Source organism: Macaca thibetana, chromosome 13 (genome assembly GCF_024542745.1).
Source record: "Macaca thibetana thibetana isolate TM-01 chromosome 13, ASM2454274v1, whole genome shotgun sequence".
Taxonomy (NCBI): Eukaryota; Metazoa; Chordata; class Mammalia; order Primates; family Cercopithecidae; genus Macaca; species Macaca thibetana.
The window spans coordinates 78,447,955-78,464,029 of NC_065590.1; the positions used below are offsets into that span (position 1 = coordinate 78,447,955).

Below are 16,075 nucleotides of genomic sequence, written 5' to 3' on the forward strand. Positions count from 1 at the left end.
GGCATCCAAATAAGAAGAGAGGAAGATAAACTATCTTTACTGATGATAATGATTCTATACATAGAAAACCCCAGACTCTGCCAAAACGTGTCTAGAACTGATAAACAATTTTGATAAAGTTTCAGGATACAAAATCAATGTATAAAAACCAGTAGCATTTCCATACACCAAAAACATCCAAGCTGAGAGCCAAATCAAGAACTGCATTTACAATAGCCACAAAAAGAATACCAAGGAATACAGCTAACCGAGGAGGTGAAAGATCTCTACAACTATAAAGCACTGCTCAAAGAAATCAGATATGATGCAAACAAATGGAAAAACATTCCATGCTCATGGATAGAAGAATCAATATTGTTAAAATGTCCATACTGCCGAAAGTAGTTTACAGATTCAATGCTCTTCCTATCAAACTACCAACGTCATTTTTCACAGCATTAGAAAAAAACTTTTCTAAAATTCGTATGAAATTGAAAAAGAGCCTGAATAGTCAAAGCATCCTAAGCAAAAAGAACAAAGCCAGAAGCATCACACTACCCAACTTCAAGGTATACTATAAGGCTACAGTAACCAAAACAGCATACTGGTACCAAAACAGACATATAAACCAATGGAATAGGATGGAGGCAGTCAGAAATAAAGCTGTACTCCTGCAAACATCTGATCTTGAACAAAGTCAACAATAACAAGCAACGGGGAAGAGACTATTTGATAAATGGTGCTAGGATAACTGGCTAGCCATATGCAGAACACTGAAACTGGACCCCTTTCACCATATACAAAAATTAACTCAAGATGGATTAAAGATTTAAATATAAGACCTCAAACTATAAAAATCCCAGAAGAAAACCTAGGAAATACCATTCTGGACACTGGCCTTGGGAAATAATTTATGACCAAGTCCCCCAAAGCAACTGCAACCAAAACAATGATTGACAAGTGGGACCAAAATAAACTAAAAAGCTTCTGCACAGCAAAATAAATTATCAACAGAATAAACAGACAACCTATAGAATGAGAGAAAATACAAACTATGCATCCAACAAAAGTCTAATATCCAGACTCTATAAGGAACTTAATTCAACAAGCAAAACACAACCTCATTAAAAATGGGCAAAGGACAAGAACAGACACTTCTCAAGAAACAAACATGCAGCCAACCAACGTATGAAAAAATGCTCATCACTAATCATTAGATAAATGTAAATCAAACCACATGATATTGTCTCACACCAGTCAGAATGGCCATTAATAAAAAGTTAAAAGATAACAGATGTCAGCAAGCTTGCGGAGAAAAAGGAATATTCAAACATTGCTGGTGGGAGTGTAATTAGTTCAGCCACTGTGGAAAGCAGTGTGTAGATTTCTCAAGGAACTTGAAACAACCACCATTCAACCCAACAATCCCACTACTTTGGGTAGGTACAAAAAAAGACAAGCACTTGTATGTTAGTCACAGCACTATTCACAATAGCAAAGACATGTAATCAACCTAGATGTCCATCAACAGTGAACTGGATAAAGAAAATGTGGTACATATACACTATGGAATACTATGTGACCATAAAAAGGAAGGAAATCAGGTCCTTTGCAGCAACAAGGATGCAGCTGGAGGCCTTTATCCTAAGCCAATTAATGCAGGAAGAGAAAAATCAAATACCACATTTTCTCACTCATAAGCAGGAGCTAAACACTGGGTAAACATGGACATAAAGACAGCAACTGGGTACTACTAGAGTGGAAAGGGTGAGGAGGGGTGTGAAATGAAAAACTCTATGCTCACTACCTGGGAGATAAGATCATTCATATACCAAACCTCAGCAATATGTAATTTACACATGGAACAAACCTGCACATGTACCCCCTGAACCTAGTAGCATATATAAATTACAACAAAAGTGAGCAAAGAACCCCTGTACACGGTATACAATGTGCTTCCTCAAAAACAAAAAACTCTAGATTGTTCTTAATTTAGAATGTTTTTAAGCACAATCTCTTTAAGCACAATTTGTCCAATACCGAAAAAGAAAAATATTAAGTGATAGATTATGATTATGGCCAAAAGCTCTCTAATTCAAACTCCAGTAAATTAGTAAAAATGCTGGAAAAAGTTGATGTGACTGTGGGTGACTCTGGATTTGACTGATACCATGTCATGTATCAAAAAAAAAAAAAAAAAAAAAAAAAAGGAATCTGAGTATTATCAAAAAAAAAAAATGTTCCTATGACATAAATGGGGAGTTTAATATTATTTTGATAGTTTTTTTCCTTAGGAAACTTTTTTTTTTTTTTTTTTTTTTTTTGAGGCCACGTCTTGCTCTGTTGCCCAGGCTGGAGTGCAGTGGCGTGATCTCGGCTCACTGCAACCTCCGCCTCGTGGGTTCACACCATCCTCCTGCCTCAGCCTCCCAAGTAGCTGGGACTACAGGTGTGTGCCACCACACCCGGCTAGTTTTTTTGTATTTTTAGTAGAGATGGGGTTTCACAGTGTTAGCCAGGATGGTCTTGATCTCCTGACCTCATGATCCGCCCACCTCAGCCTCCCAAAGTGCTGGGATTATAGGCATGAGCCACAGCACCCAGCCAGAGAACTATTTTACTTTATTTTCATCAAGAGAATTATAAACATCGAGAGAGTTTGTAATTCTCTTTTCCCAGTGTCTGTTCTACCCATTTACTTTGCAAAAGAAAACAAAAGCCTAAACTATTCATTACATTCACATTCTTTTAGTAAGCCACTATTCAACAGGTCATACAGGAATTTTAACAATTTAAACATCTGAATCAAGAATGACTGACATAACTTAGGTTCCCTAAAATGGTATTTGATATACACCACAAATGCTGGAAACTTTGTGACTGAAAACAGAACTATCTAATGAGTTTGAGTGGTAATCACTTCTGAATTAAATAGACTTTCAACACTTGCTCAAGGAAAGTTCCTAAATTTAAAAGGAATTCTGATAATAGTTTTTATTAGATTTCTAGTTTTTATATATTTATGTTTACATCATACCTGAAATGAACACATCAAAGTTTCATCCACACTCATCATTCCACCAGCATTATCAAACTCGCCACAGTAATTTGGGGCTGAAAATAAGGTTACCAACTGTCGTTTAGCAAAAAATTCATATCCATCTTCCACCACCTGTTAAAGGAAATGTCAGAAGAAAAAACATCTATTGGTAAGTAATTCTGAACCATCTATACTAATTAAGATTAAGGTGGCAAAGACTGTGCCCCACCTTACCCTCAAACCACCCTGTTTTGTTTTGGAAGTTGTGATTTTTATTCTAAAACTTTGCTTAGAACATTAAAATTGGTGTGCCTTTTCTATAATGGCAACAATTTAGCTTAATTGGAATACTAAATTCATCACTCCTGAAAGCTTAAAAATCATGCCATTTGCAAGGCTCCCCACGAAACAAAATATACTAATAGGTATCATGACTACAGGGAGCTGGGACACTAAGTACTTTTATTTTTTTTAAGTTTTAATTTAATTTTATTTTAATTAATCTACATGTGTTTTGGAGGGACACCAATTACTACTTTGATGAGGGCATTATAATCCAACTACAGAATCCTTCATTAAATGAGCAACAACCAGACAATGAAAGACTTTGCAAAGAGCTTACTTCTTGCTTTGCTTTTAAAATATCTATTATTATTTATTATATGGCTACATACTGAAAACATTACTGGCTACACACTGAAAATATTGCTAAGTTGAGTTTAATTTACACAGATCATGCTCCTTAAATTAACTGCCAACAGACTGTATTTTTATTTTTATTTTTAATTTTTTGAGATGGAATCTTGCTCTGTCACCCAGGCTGGAGTGCAGTGGTATGATCTCGGCTCACTGCAACCTCTGCCTCCCAGATTCAAGCCATTCTCCCACCTCAGCCTCCCAAATAGCTGGGATTACAGGCACCCACCACCAAGCCCGACGAATTTTCGTATTTTTAGTAGAGATGAGGTTTCGTCATGTTGGCCAGGCTGGTTTCGAACTCCTGACCTCAGGTGATCTGCCCGCCTCAGCCTCCCAAAGTGCTGGGATTACAGGCATGAGCCACCGTGCCTGGCCTTGATGAGTTAACATTTCTAGAACCAGTTGTCAATTTCTGAGTAATTTAAACAACTTTTCTCTCAGTCTACAAATTTGAGGTACGCAATAATATGTAAATATTTTATGTTTGTTTATGGTGGGCAAGATTATTTTTAAATTTATTTTAGAGATCCTTTAATTAGCAAAATTATCCTACACCACTTGCTAACACAAAAAAGCAATTACAAAGGCATTTACTTATTAAAGTAACTCCTACCTCAGTACTAGAAACATGCTTCTGTTGAAATTACCTTATGGTACAATTTAGATGAACCTTTTCTCCTAAGACCACAGCCACATTATCTAATCCCTGTGACTCCTGACCGACAGAGCGCATGGTACTCATATTTTTAGTTGCTTCTGTGTGTTTTTGTGTGGAGACAGGGTCTCGCTCTGCTGCCTAGGCTGGAGTGCAGTGGCACAATCTTCGCTCACTGCAGTCACGACTTCCTGGGGCTCAAGAGATCTTCCCATCTCAGCCTCCTGAGTAGCTGAGACCACAAGTGTGTAGCACCATGCCTGGTTAATTTTTTTGTTATTTATTTATTTATTTATTTTTGAGACAGAGTTTCACTCTTGTTGCCCAGGCTGGAGTGCTACTGTGCAATCTCGGCTCACCGCAACCTCCACCTCTTAGGTTCAGGCCATTCTCCTGCCTCATCCTCCCATGTAGCTGGGATTACAGGCATGTGCCACCATGCCTGGCTAAGTTTGTATTTTTAGTAGAGATGGGGTTTCTCCATGTTTGTCAGGCTGGCCTCGAACTCCTGACCTCAGGTGATCCACCCGCCTCAGCCTCCCAAAACGCTGAGATTTCATGTGTCAGCCACTGCGCCCGGCCAATTTTTTGTATTTTTTGTAGAGACAGGGTTTCGTGTTTCACTGTGCTGCCCAGGCTGGTCACGCACTCCATGTTTTTAGTTCTTGGTTTGTTAGTTTGCTTACTTGTTCATTCTTTCAAATTTTCTTTTTTAAAGGCAATATTTGTAGAATTTGAGAGACAATATTTGAAAATAAGCACAATAGGAGGATTTTGGCAGTTTCTGGAAAACAGAAGACCAGCAAGCTAGTGTAGTTCAGAAACCTGGTTTTTAAAAATCATCATTTATTTCTGAAAAGAGCAGTGAATAAAGATCTATGGCTGAAAAAAACTGATTATCAGGGGTCATTTTAGTTATGAAACTTAGCAATTCTGCCTTGTTATCTAAATAAATAGAAGGCATATTTATCAAAATCATAAACACAGTTTTACTGATTTAAAAAACTGTTTGCTGGGCTGGGCGCGGTGGCTCACGCCTGTAATCTCAGCACTTTGGGAGGCCGAGGTAGGCAGATCACGAGGTCAGGAGTTCAAGATCAGCCTGGTCAACACAGTGAAACCCTGTCTCTACTGAAAATACAAAAACTAGCCAGGTGGGGCGGCGGCGCCTGTAGTCCCAGATACTCAGGAGCTGAGGCAGGAGAATCGCTTGAACCCGGGAGGCGGAGGTTGCAGCGAGCCAAGATGGTGCCACTGCACTCCAGCCTGGGCGACAGTGTGAGACTGTCTCACAAAACACCACCACCACCACCACCAACAAAATACTACTTTGCCAAACAACAACAACAAAATACTACTTTGTCAAAAGCAAAGGATGTGGGAACATGACCTCATTTCAACGGAACCACAAAAAAATCCTGCTAAATAAAAGTGGCATGTAATATACAATATGCAAAGAATGAAACGCCAGGCACTTGTATCACTTAGGATCAAAGAAAGAGGCAGCAGCAGTGTGTGTCACGGGGAGTAAAGCTCCAGAAAAAAAGGGAAGTACTGTGGGACAGCATATACTTAATTAAATATGCTTTTATTAATTTATTCAACACTATGTGTGCATGATACAATATGCTACAATGTCAGCAACTGTACAAATCAACAGAGATTCAAAAACAAGTTGTAATCCCTTCCTTAGAGAGTATGCAACCTAGTGGTGGAGGACATAAAAGATAACCAAAAACCCTAAACTGTATAAATGTTTTTATAATGAAAAATTTCAAATATACACAAAAGTAGATCAAGAAGACTTGAATTAACTCCCATTAACTCATCAGCCTAATTCAATACCTTTCATGATTTTGCAACATTTGTTTCATTTATCTTCCCCCTCCCCCTTTCTCTCTGCTGATATTATTTTAAAGCAAATCTCAGGCATGTCATTTTACCTCTACACATTTGAGTATGCATTCCTGGAAAAACACAGACATTCTTCTTACATAACAATTAATGATTATGACACAGCTAAAATAATTGATACCGGCCAGGAGCAGTGGCTCACACCCGTAATCCCAGCACTTTGGGAGGCTGAGGTGGGCAGATAACCTGAGGTCAGGAGTTTGACACCAGCCTGGCCAGCATAGTGAAACCCTGTCTGTACTAAAAATACAAAAATTAGCTGGGTGTGGTGGCAGGCACCTGTAGTCTTAGCTAGTTGGGAGGCTGAGGCAGGAGAATCACTTCAACCCGGGAGGAAGAAGTTGCAGTGAGCAGAGCGCCACTGCACTTCAGCCTGGGTGACAGACTGAGACTCGGCCTCAAACAAAAATAAACAATTAAAAGATTAAATAATTGATACCTATTACCGAGTCTACAATCAAATTTTCTTTTTTGAGACTGGGTTTCACACCCATTGCACGAGCTGGAGTGAAATGGTGCAATCTACACTCACTGCAACCTCCGCCTCCCGAGCTCAAGCGATTCTCCTGCCACAGCCTCCCAAGTAAGCTGGGACTACAGGTGCACGCCACCACACCTGGCTAAGTTTTGTATCTTCTGTAGAGACGGGGTTTTGTCACGTTGCTCAGACTGGTCTCCAACTCCTGGGGCTCAAAGGATCCACCCACCTCAGCCTCCCAAAGTGCTGGAATTACAGGCATGAGCCACTGCACCCAGCCACAATCAAATTCTTCAATGGTCTAAAAAATGCTTTTTTAAAGTGTGGTTTGTTCTTATCAAAATCGCCATTATGCACAAAGACCATACAAAAATGAGGCTGGGCACAGTGTGCTCAGGCCTGTAATCTCAGCACTTTGGGAGGCCGAGACGGGCAGATCACTTGAGCTCAGGAGTTCAAGGCCAGCCTGGCCAACATAGTGAAAACGTGTTTCTACTAAAAATACAAAAATGAGCCAGGCGTGGTGGTGTGCACCTGTAATCCCAGCTGCTCCGGAGGCTGAGGCAGGATTGAGCCTGGGAGGTGGAGGTTACAGTGAGCAGAGATCGTGCCAGTGCACTCCAGCCTGGGCAACAGACTGAGACTCTATCTCAAAAAAATAAGAAAAAAAAAATCTAAATCATGTCTACAAAGCTTCAAAGCCTCACTGAAAATTTTGTTAGATTTGCTGTATACTACAAAAACACATTTTTTTTTTTTTTTGAGACTGGGTCTGGCTCTTTCACAAGGGCTGGAGAGCAGTGGCATAAACATGGCTCACTGCAGCCTTGATCTCCTAGGCTCAGGCGATCCTCCCACCTCAGCCTCCCATGTAGCTGAGACCACAGGTATGCACCACCACACCCAACTAAATTTTTTATTTTTTCGTAGAGATGGGATCTCATTTTGTTGCCCAGGCTGGTCTCAAACTCCTGTGCTTAAGCAATCCATCTACCTCAGCTTGCCAAAGTGCTGGGATTATAGATGTGAGCCACCACGCCCAGTCCCCAAATATTTCTAAACATTTCCTCTTTTAGGGTGATAAAAGGTTAACAAATCATTAGATCGTTAAGTGTGAGATGCAGGAACTGGCTCTGCCGCCTCTCCTACTGCTTTCCTTGTACAACTCATTTAGGTTTCTTGGATATGTTTCCTCAAAACAAAATGAGAGGACTTATGTGAAGTTAACAAATAATAAACGTTTAAGAGTCCAGGTGTGGTGGCACACACCTATAGTCCCAGCTACTTGTGAGGCTGAGGCACGAGCATTGCTTGAACCCAGGAGGCACAGGTTGCAGTGAGCAGAGATTGCGCCATTGCACTCCAGTCTGGGTGACAGAACAAGATGCTGTCTGCCCTCCCCGTCTGCCCCCAAAAAAAGAAAGAAAAAAGAAAACACTTAAGAGTCTTATCTTTCATACCTGATGAGCTCGACAAATCAAATCTAAATCATGACGATTCAGAAATTTACTGACTACATCAGCTCCAAAAGTAAAGGAAACACCACGATCATTTTCTCCCCAGCCTTGCACATCCTTATCTGGATCAGACCATAGCAGATCACAGAGCAAACCTTTAAAGGACAGAAATACAGCAATTAAGAACAAAATTTACAGATTTATAGCACATCTACATCAAATTTCAGTTCCTCTCTGACCCTCTTACTTTTTACTAAACAATGACAATCACTTGCCCAGCCTATGTAACTCATATTTTTGTTAAAGCAACCATACAAATATAATCTTCCATGGCCTCTTAAGGTAGTGCTTTCCAACCCTTTCCACATATAGGAAATATGTGTATGGCACTTATAGCACAATAATATATGGAAAACACTGTTCATCTTTTGTGTAGTTTCTCCATATGAATAACCAAAGAACCCAGCAGCATTTCCTCAATAGTTCATCCTTTCCTTACAGTTCCACTGTTTCTGAGCACCAGTCTATTCCGTTAGTCTATTTGATTCATCCCTGAGCCAGTAACAGACTAGAGCTTTTAAACAAGTCTTTATATTCGGCAGGGCTAGTATCCTCCATTTTTTTTTCTCTCAAGATTGTCTCAGTTACTTTTTGATCTTTTGTTCTTCCACATAAACATTAAAAACAATTTGCCTAATTCCATAAAAAACTCAATTGTGATTTCATTGGAATTGTATTTGATCTATAGATCACTTGAGGGGGAAAAAAAACCATTTTCTACTGAGGGCCTGAGGATTTTTTTTTAAATGTGGAAGAACAAAATCAGATCAGATCCTTCACTTTGGTAATGTCTGGAGCCTTGGAAAAGAGGTCACGGTTAAAAATATTTACCTGAGTATTGTTATCATATTAATGGCAATGGAAATCTTAAGAGGCACTCAGACCACCTTGGGAATACAAAGTGAGAAGACCAGTAAATGAATTCTGAGGACTCCAAACATTTAACAGGCAGGCAGGTGAGGGAGAATGAGCATAAGTATTGAGAAGGAATGATCAAGACAAAAGGCTTAGTAAAGGTATCCTGAAAGGGGAAACAACTGTCCTAAAGTAGGACATGTGCCATGAACAAGGGCAGTAGGACAAAGACCAAAAATGTGCCACTTACAATTAAATCATCAGAACTTAATGCAAGTTTCTTGGTGATTGAGGGTAACAGAGTGGGTAAAAGTCCAACTGTAGTGATATTAAAAGAAGGGTGGATGTTGAGATGATAGTGATTTTCTAAGAATTATAGTGGCTAAGATATATATATATATGTGTGTGTGTGTGTGTGTGTGTGTATATATTTATTTGAGACGGAGTCTCAGGCTGGAGTGCAGTGGCGCAATCTCGGCTCACTGCAAACTCCACCCCCGGGTTCATCCCATTCTCCTGCCTCAGCCTCTTGAGTAGCTGGGACTACAGGCGCACACCCCACACCCAGCTAATTTTTTGTATTTTTAGTACAGACAGGGTTTCACTGTGTTAGCCAGGATGGTCTCAATCTCCTAACCTCATGATCCGCCTGCCTCAGTCTCCCAAAGTGCTGGGATTACAGATGTGAGCCACCGCGCGCGGCCGAGAAGATATTTTTTAAAAAGTAAGTCAGTTTTAAGAATTTTAAAGAATCCATAAACATCACAGTATGGTTTAGGAGGGAAGGACATCTTCATTTTCAGTTACAGTACATCGTATCTTGACAGAGGCATTATAAAACCATCTGTAGAATTAGTGGCAATGTACTCAGTTTCTATCGTTGATATATCCCAAGCTTCCTGTATGATGTTTTAAGAAATTCACTAGCACACAAAATCCACTGGAACAGTCAATCTCAAATCGTAAGCCCTTTCTGGTTGAAGCTGACTCTTCGAAAATATACATACACCCAGTGCTTAATAAAGCTCTCATACTTTCCAGCCTGTTTCCAGTAGAAAGCTAAGGTATTAAGAATCTATAATTTCAGTGTGACAATAACTGTATAAAATTAGAATACAGTTTAAGGTTTAGGAAATATGACAGTGTGGATGCATTAAAAAAATCAAATAATGGTAGCAACAACAATCTGGAAATCTTTAACCTTAACAGGGTCAAGATAAGAATTTCAGGCCGGGTACGGTGGCTAATGCCTGTAATCCTAGCACTTTGGGAGGCCAAGGTGGGCGGATCACCTGAGGTCAGGAGTTCCAGAGCAGCCTGGCCAACATGGTGAAACCCCGTCTCTATTAAAAATACAAAAATTAGCTGGGCAGTGGCAGGTGCCTGTTATTCCAGCTACTCGGGAGGCTGAGGCAAGAGAACTGCTTGAAACTGGGAGGTGGAGGTTGCAGTGAGCTAAGATCGCGCCACTGCACTCCAGTCTGGGCAACAAGAGTGAAATTCCGTCTCAAAAAAAAAAAAAAAAAGGTTTTCCGTCAAGGTTCATTGTTTAATGAGCTAGCATCGCAATCAACTAGACTGTTTCAAATAATGTATTAATTTATAAATTAAATTTCTGAATGTTGCAGACGCTATCAAAGATTAAAATAATCGTTTTCAGCATCTCAAAAACTTCTCATTAAAATATGCTAAAATAAAATATGCTAAAAATAGAAGCCTAGCATATCACACTTGAAATTTACATCTGAACTATAAACAAATTCTGAAGAATGACTAATACATATTTATATTATACCTTATTTTAAAAAAAGCACTTTGGGTGTTTTTTGAAAGACAGGGTCTCACTCTGTCACCCAGGCTAGAGTGCAGGAGCACAATCACAGGTCACTGCAGCCTCAACTTCCTGGGCTCAAGTGATCCTCCTGCCTCAGCCTCCTGAGTAGCTGGGGCACCACCACACGTGGCTAATTAAATTTTTTTTTTCTCTCTCTCTGTAGAGGTGGGTGTTATGTTGCCCAGGTTGGTCTTGACTCCTGGCCTCAAGTGATCTTCCTGCCTTGGCCTCCCAAAGTGCTGGAATTACAAGCATGAACTAGTGCACAAGGCCTAAAAACAGCATTTTAAATAAAATACTATTTAAATACTAGTTTCTATTACATCAAGTCAAATGTATTCTATAATGACAATAAAAAACTGTGATAAAATGCATACTTTTAAAAATAATCAACACAAGTCGTGTTATGTAAAAAAGCTCAACGCAGGCCAGAGCAGTGGCTCACGTCTGTAATCCCAGCACTTTGGGAGGCCAAGGCGGGTGGATCACGAGGTCAAGAGATCAAGACTATTCTGGCCAACATGGTGAAATCTCGTCTCTACTAAAAATACAAAAAATTAGCCGGGCGCAGTGGTGGGTGCCTATAGTCCCAGCTACTCAGGAGGCTGAGACATAAGAATCACTTGAATCCAGGAGGCGAAGCTTGCAGTGAGCTGAGATTGCGCCATTGCTCCCCAGCCTGGTGACACAGAAAGACTCTGTCTCAAAAAAAAAAAAAAGCTTATAACACAATTTATTACAACATACAGTGTATTACATGGCTACTGACATCAGAGGATCTATACCATTTATAATGGTTGATGTGTAGTGCTGAGTAGCATTTTTTGTGGTGGTTGTTTCTTTTTTTTTTTTTTTTTTGAGATAGTTTCACTCTGTCACCCAGGCTGGAGTGTAGTGGTGTGATCTCGGCTCACTGCAACCTCTTGTCTCCCGGGTTCAAGTGATTCTCGTGCCTCAGCCTCTTGAGTAGCTAGGATTACAGGTACGCACCGCCATGCCCAGCTAATTTTTGTTATTTTTAGTAGATATGGGGTTTCGTCTTGTCTGGTCAGGCTGGTGTTAAACTCCTGACCTCAAGTGATCCTGACCACCTCAGCCTCCCAAAGTGCTGGGATTACAGGCGTGAGCGCCACTGCTCCCAGTCTTCCCACAGATTTCCAATGTAATTTTCACAAAACTGACCACAGGTCTCTAGAGCCTTAAGAGCTCTAAAAATTTAAGCCAGGTACAGCCCATGCCTGGAGTCCTAGCTACTCAGAAGCTGAGGCAGGAGGATTGCTTGAGCCTAGGAATTCGAGTCCAGCCTGGGCAACAAAAAGAAATCCCTCCCACATGCCCTTGAAAAAAAGCTCTAAAAATTCGAAATAAAGGATGCAGAAAATAACAAAAAACTACTAGACAATTCAAAAGAAGGTAGTTGTATCCTTGCCTAAGAAGCAAAGAACAGATTATTTTAGTTAAAAAACTTTTGGCTAATTTAACAAGTTTTTGAAAAACAACCAATGCCAGGATGAACGAGGGAATTTAGAAATATAGATGAGGACTCAATAGCAAAATCTTTTTTTGTGATCAAATACGGGTGACAGAACCATATTATGACTATAAATAAAAAGGTTCCACATTTTGAGGATCAGTGCAAAGTGAAAAATTTTGTATTACTGCAAATAAAGTAATCTGCAGCTGGCTTACTGACTATAAAAAAATCTCTTTTATTTATTACATAAACCAATCCTACTTCCGCTAAATGTAATCAGGTTCAAATATGACAACACTTTACACGAAATAATTAAACTATAGAGAGCTATACTTACCTGTATCAGGGACATCAGTAGGTCTCATAATTCTCCGAATCTGCTCCATAGATTGCAGGTCTGGTGACAATCCTAAAAATAAAAAGATGAGACATAGTACTGATAGCTAAAAATTTCAATATTTTAATAGTCACTGAATAAAAAGCATACAATCAAAATAGATTCACCATGTGAAATCAAAGATACTGAAAAGTGTCCCATTTAATGTCTTTTTTTTTTTTGGGACAGAGTCTTACTCCATCACCCAGGCTAGAGTGCAGTAGCGTGATCTCAGCTCACTGCAACCTACACCTTCTGGGTTCAAGCGATTCTCCTGCCTCAGCCTCCCAAGTAGCTGGGACTATAGGCGCGCGCCACCACACCCAGCTAATTTTTTGTATTTTTAGTAAAGACGGGGTTTCACCATGTTGGCCAGGCTGGTCTTGATCTCTTGACCTCATGATCCGCCTGCCTCGGCCACCCAAAGTGCTGGGATTACAGGCATGAGCCACCGCGCCTGGCTCCTTTTAACGTCTTAAAGGGCAACATAGTGTTATTAGGAATCCCACTCTGATACAATAAAGCATTATAATTTTTTTTTTCCATTTTTCCCTACTAGGGAAAAGAAATTCCTTTATATTTCAAAAGACTTCCTAAGGAAAAAAAACCCCACCATTCTTTTTTCCAATCATTCCCTGGCCTTCATAGAAACATAATCAACTGCAACCCTTCCTACCACTTTTGCCAGTTCTTACCACTAATCTTAAACATTTCAGCTTCTAAGTGAAAGTGCCCCACTTGGTTCCCTAAGACTAAGACCTTCTTCTCACATCCCACTCCAACATGTTCATTATCTTCATGAAGTCACAACTACTGATCAGAAGGATTAACAGGAAAAGCTCATAAAAATACTTTGCAATCTTTAAAGTGGTATATAAGCTACTATTCCTCTCTGGTAGGCAATCCAAGTATCATCACAAGGAATGAAGCTAAACATTCATATCCATACTGCTACACTTCTATCCTTAGCTAGACTAATGTACACAAACTACAATTCATTACGTGTTTAGTATCTACTGGAAAACATATTTCAATTAATACAGTGAATTATGTTCTGCCAGAGAATAAACCATTTATTACCTCAGACCTAGGCAAGTGCATCTAGCTTTTCAGCGTTTTTCCAGTTTAATTCTTCCCATATACTGATGAAAAACTAATTTTCTTAACACTATTTCCATTAAATTACTTCCCTGTACAAAAACCCAATATGGTTATTAAATCATTCATCAAACTCCTTTGCTCAATATTCAAATCTCCACAATCTGATCCCATCATTTCCCAGCATGTACTTGACCTTCTATCTAGTCAGGCCAGTTCTTACACACTCCCTAAACTAGCAACAAAGAGTGTCTCAAGTCCTTTTAACTTCTCCAAAGTCTATTTATCCTCTAAAACCCATGCCTCCATATACATATGTGCTCAGTCTTTCCTCCTCCTGACTTCTCATAATTAGTGTCTTAGTAAGTTCATACATATTAAGTACCTTTTATTATTCAATTATGTTCCATAAATATCTTAGCAACAGGTTTTTAACTCTTCAAGATCGTCAGATCATACATTATCTACATATTTTCATGGCATCTAGCCAGGTGTTAGACATATACATTAATTTTTCAAATAAACTTTCAAAATAAACTTCAAGCTTATTTCATAAGCCATACAGAGTAACTTACCAATCTACCAAAAATTATTTTATTTTATTGTTAACACTAAAGCAAACATACTATATGAAGCCTAGAATTCTTGATATATGTTAATATTAAACTCAATTTTATTTGGATTCTGATGAAAGATTTCAATATGGGCAGAAAGATAACGATCCTCTCATTTTCACTAACAAATAGCAGGGGTGTCTTTCTGTTAAAACTTGAGGCAAAGGAGACTTTCTCAAACAACTCTAGTTATCCTCTTTATATGTGAAACTGTATTTAAAGAAGTATTACATTTTCATTTATAAATAAATTTCTAATTATTAAAAGAGGTTTAGCCATGCTTAAAACGGTTTTAATCACTTGAGTTTTCACACCAGCACTGCTTTGTTTTCCACAGTCTCTTAATTATTATAGGTATTCTCCGAATAATAGAAGAATACAAAAAATCTGTAAGGTAAATTTACTAGTCTACCTCCATGACAACAGAAGATCTTCTCATCCACAATGGCTGCTATAGGCAGACAGTTAAAACAATCAGTGAAGGTCTTCCACAATTTAATATTAAATCTTCGTTTGCCTATAAAAAGAACAGATAGAATGAATTTAAAAATCTAAAACTGTTCTCATCAGTTATCTCAAAGCCACAGGATTATGAATGATTTCAATTTTCTTCTTCATGTTTATCTATAAAGAACTTTTTCTATAATGCATAAATGTTATTTACATACTTTTAAAAAGGCAACAACTATAATAAACATTCAATACCTTCAGTAAAGTTACCAAGACTTCAAAGATTGTGCTGGGGGGTAGGGGTGGGATGGGAAGATGTTGGTCAAAGAATACAAAGTATCAGTTGGGTAGTAGGAATAAACAGAAGATCTATTGTATAACATAGTGACTACAGTTAACACTATATTGTATCCTTGTAAAACACTAAATTTTAAGTGTTGTTTTCTCCCAAAATGCTAACTTTTTGAGGTAATGCATATGTTAAATCAGCTAGATTTAACCATTCTGCAATGTATATATACTTTAAGATATCATGCTGTACATTATAAATACATACAATTTCTGACAACTTAAAATAAACCTAATCAAATTTAACACTTAAAAAACAAAACCCAAAGACTGTGCTAGGTGTTTTATGAAATACATCAAACAATTTTTGTCTTTTAAGATCACTATAATACAGCAATTTTTAAACAGTCTAATAGGCTCTTGGCTCATTTTTTTCCCTTCAATATGTGGACTAAATACCTAGCCAAACAAGCAAGCAGAAGTGAAAGGGTGCCTCTGGAAACTGTCCATTTTAACACTAATGCATTGAGTAACACAGTATAAACTTACTGCCAAGGAAGGAAAATTTCCAAGTGTTTAACTGGTATTCTCTCTTGTGTGAATTACAACTTGGCATTATAGGAAGTATAAATAGAGGCACAAAGGCTATAATTTTCCTATAGCCTAGCATAAAAAGCTACGACAAAGACAACCTCAAGTGTATGTTCACCTTTTTAGAGTTACTCAATTTTTCTGAATTTGGTAATAAGGTACAACTACTAAGCTAGGGAAGGGATGAAAGACACAAGTACTAACTTCCTGTGC

At 38.7% G+C, this 16,075-nt stretch overlaps 2 protein-coding genes across 3 annotated transcripts in view; both read right to left on the bottom strand.

Moving 5' to 3' along the window:
* WDR43 (WD repeat domain 43) overlaps positions 1 to 16,075 on the bottom strand; it is a 254,939-nt gene that overhangs the window by 150,939 nt on the left and 87,925 nt on the right. The window lies entirely within an intron of this gene.
* PPP1CB (protein phosphatase 1 catalytic subunit beta) overlaps positions 1 to 16,075 on the bottom strand; it is a 52,156-nt gene that overhangs the window by 6,292 nt on the left and 29,789 nt on the right. For both annotated transcript variants that reach the window (XM_050754010.1, XM_050754009.1), the window contains 4 exons: positions 14,946 to 15,050; positions 12,783 to 12,854; positions 8,226 to 8,377; positions 3,017 to 3,151 (listed from right to left, as the gene is read on the bottom strand). In XM_050754010.1, coding sequence (XP_050609967.1) covers positions 3,017 to 3,151; positions 8,226 to 8,377; positions 12,783 to 12,854; positions 14,946 to 15,050 — 464 coding nt within the window. The remainder of the gene's footprint in view (positions 1 to 3,016; positions 3,152 to 8,225; positions 8,378 to 12,782; positions 12,855 to 14,945; positions 15,051 to 16,075) is intronic.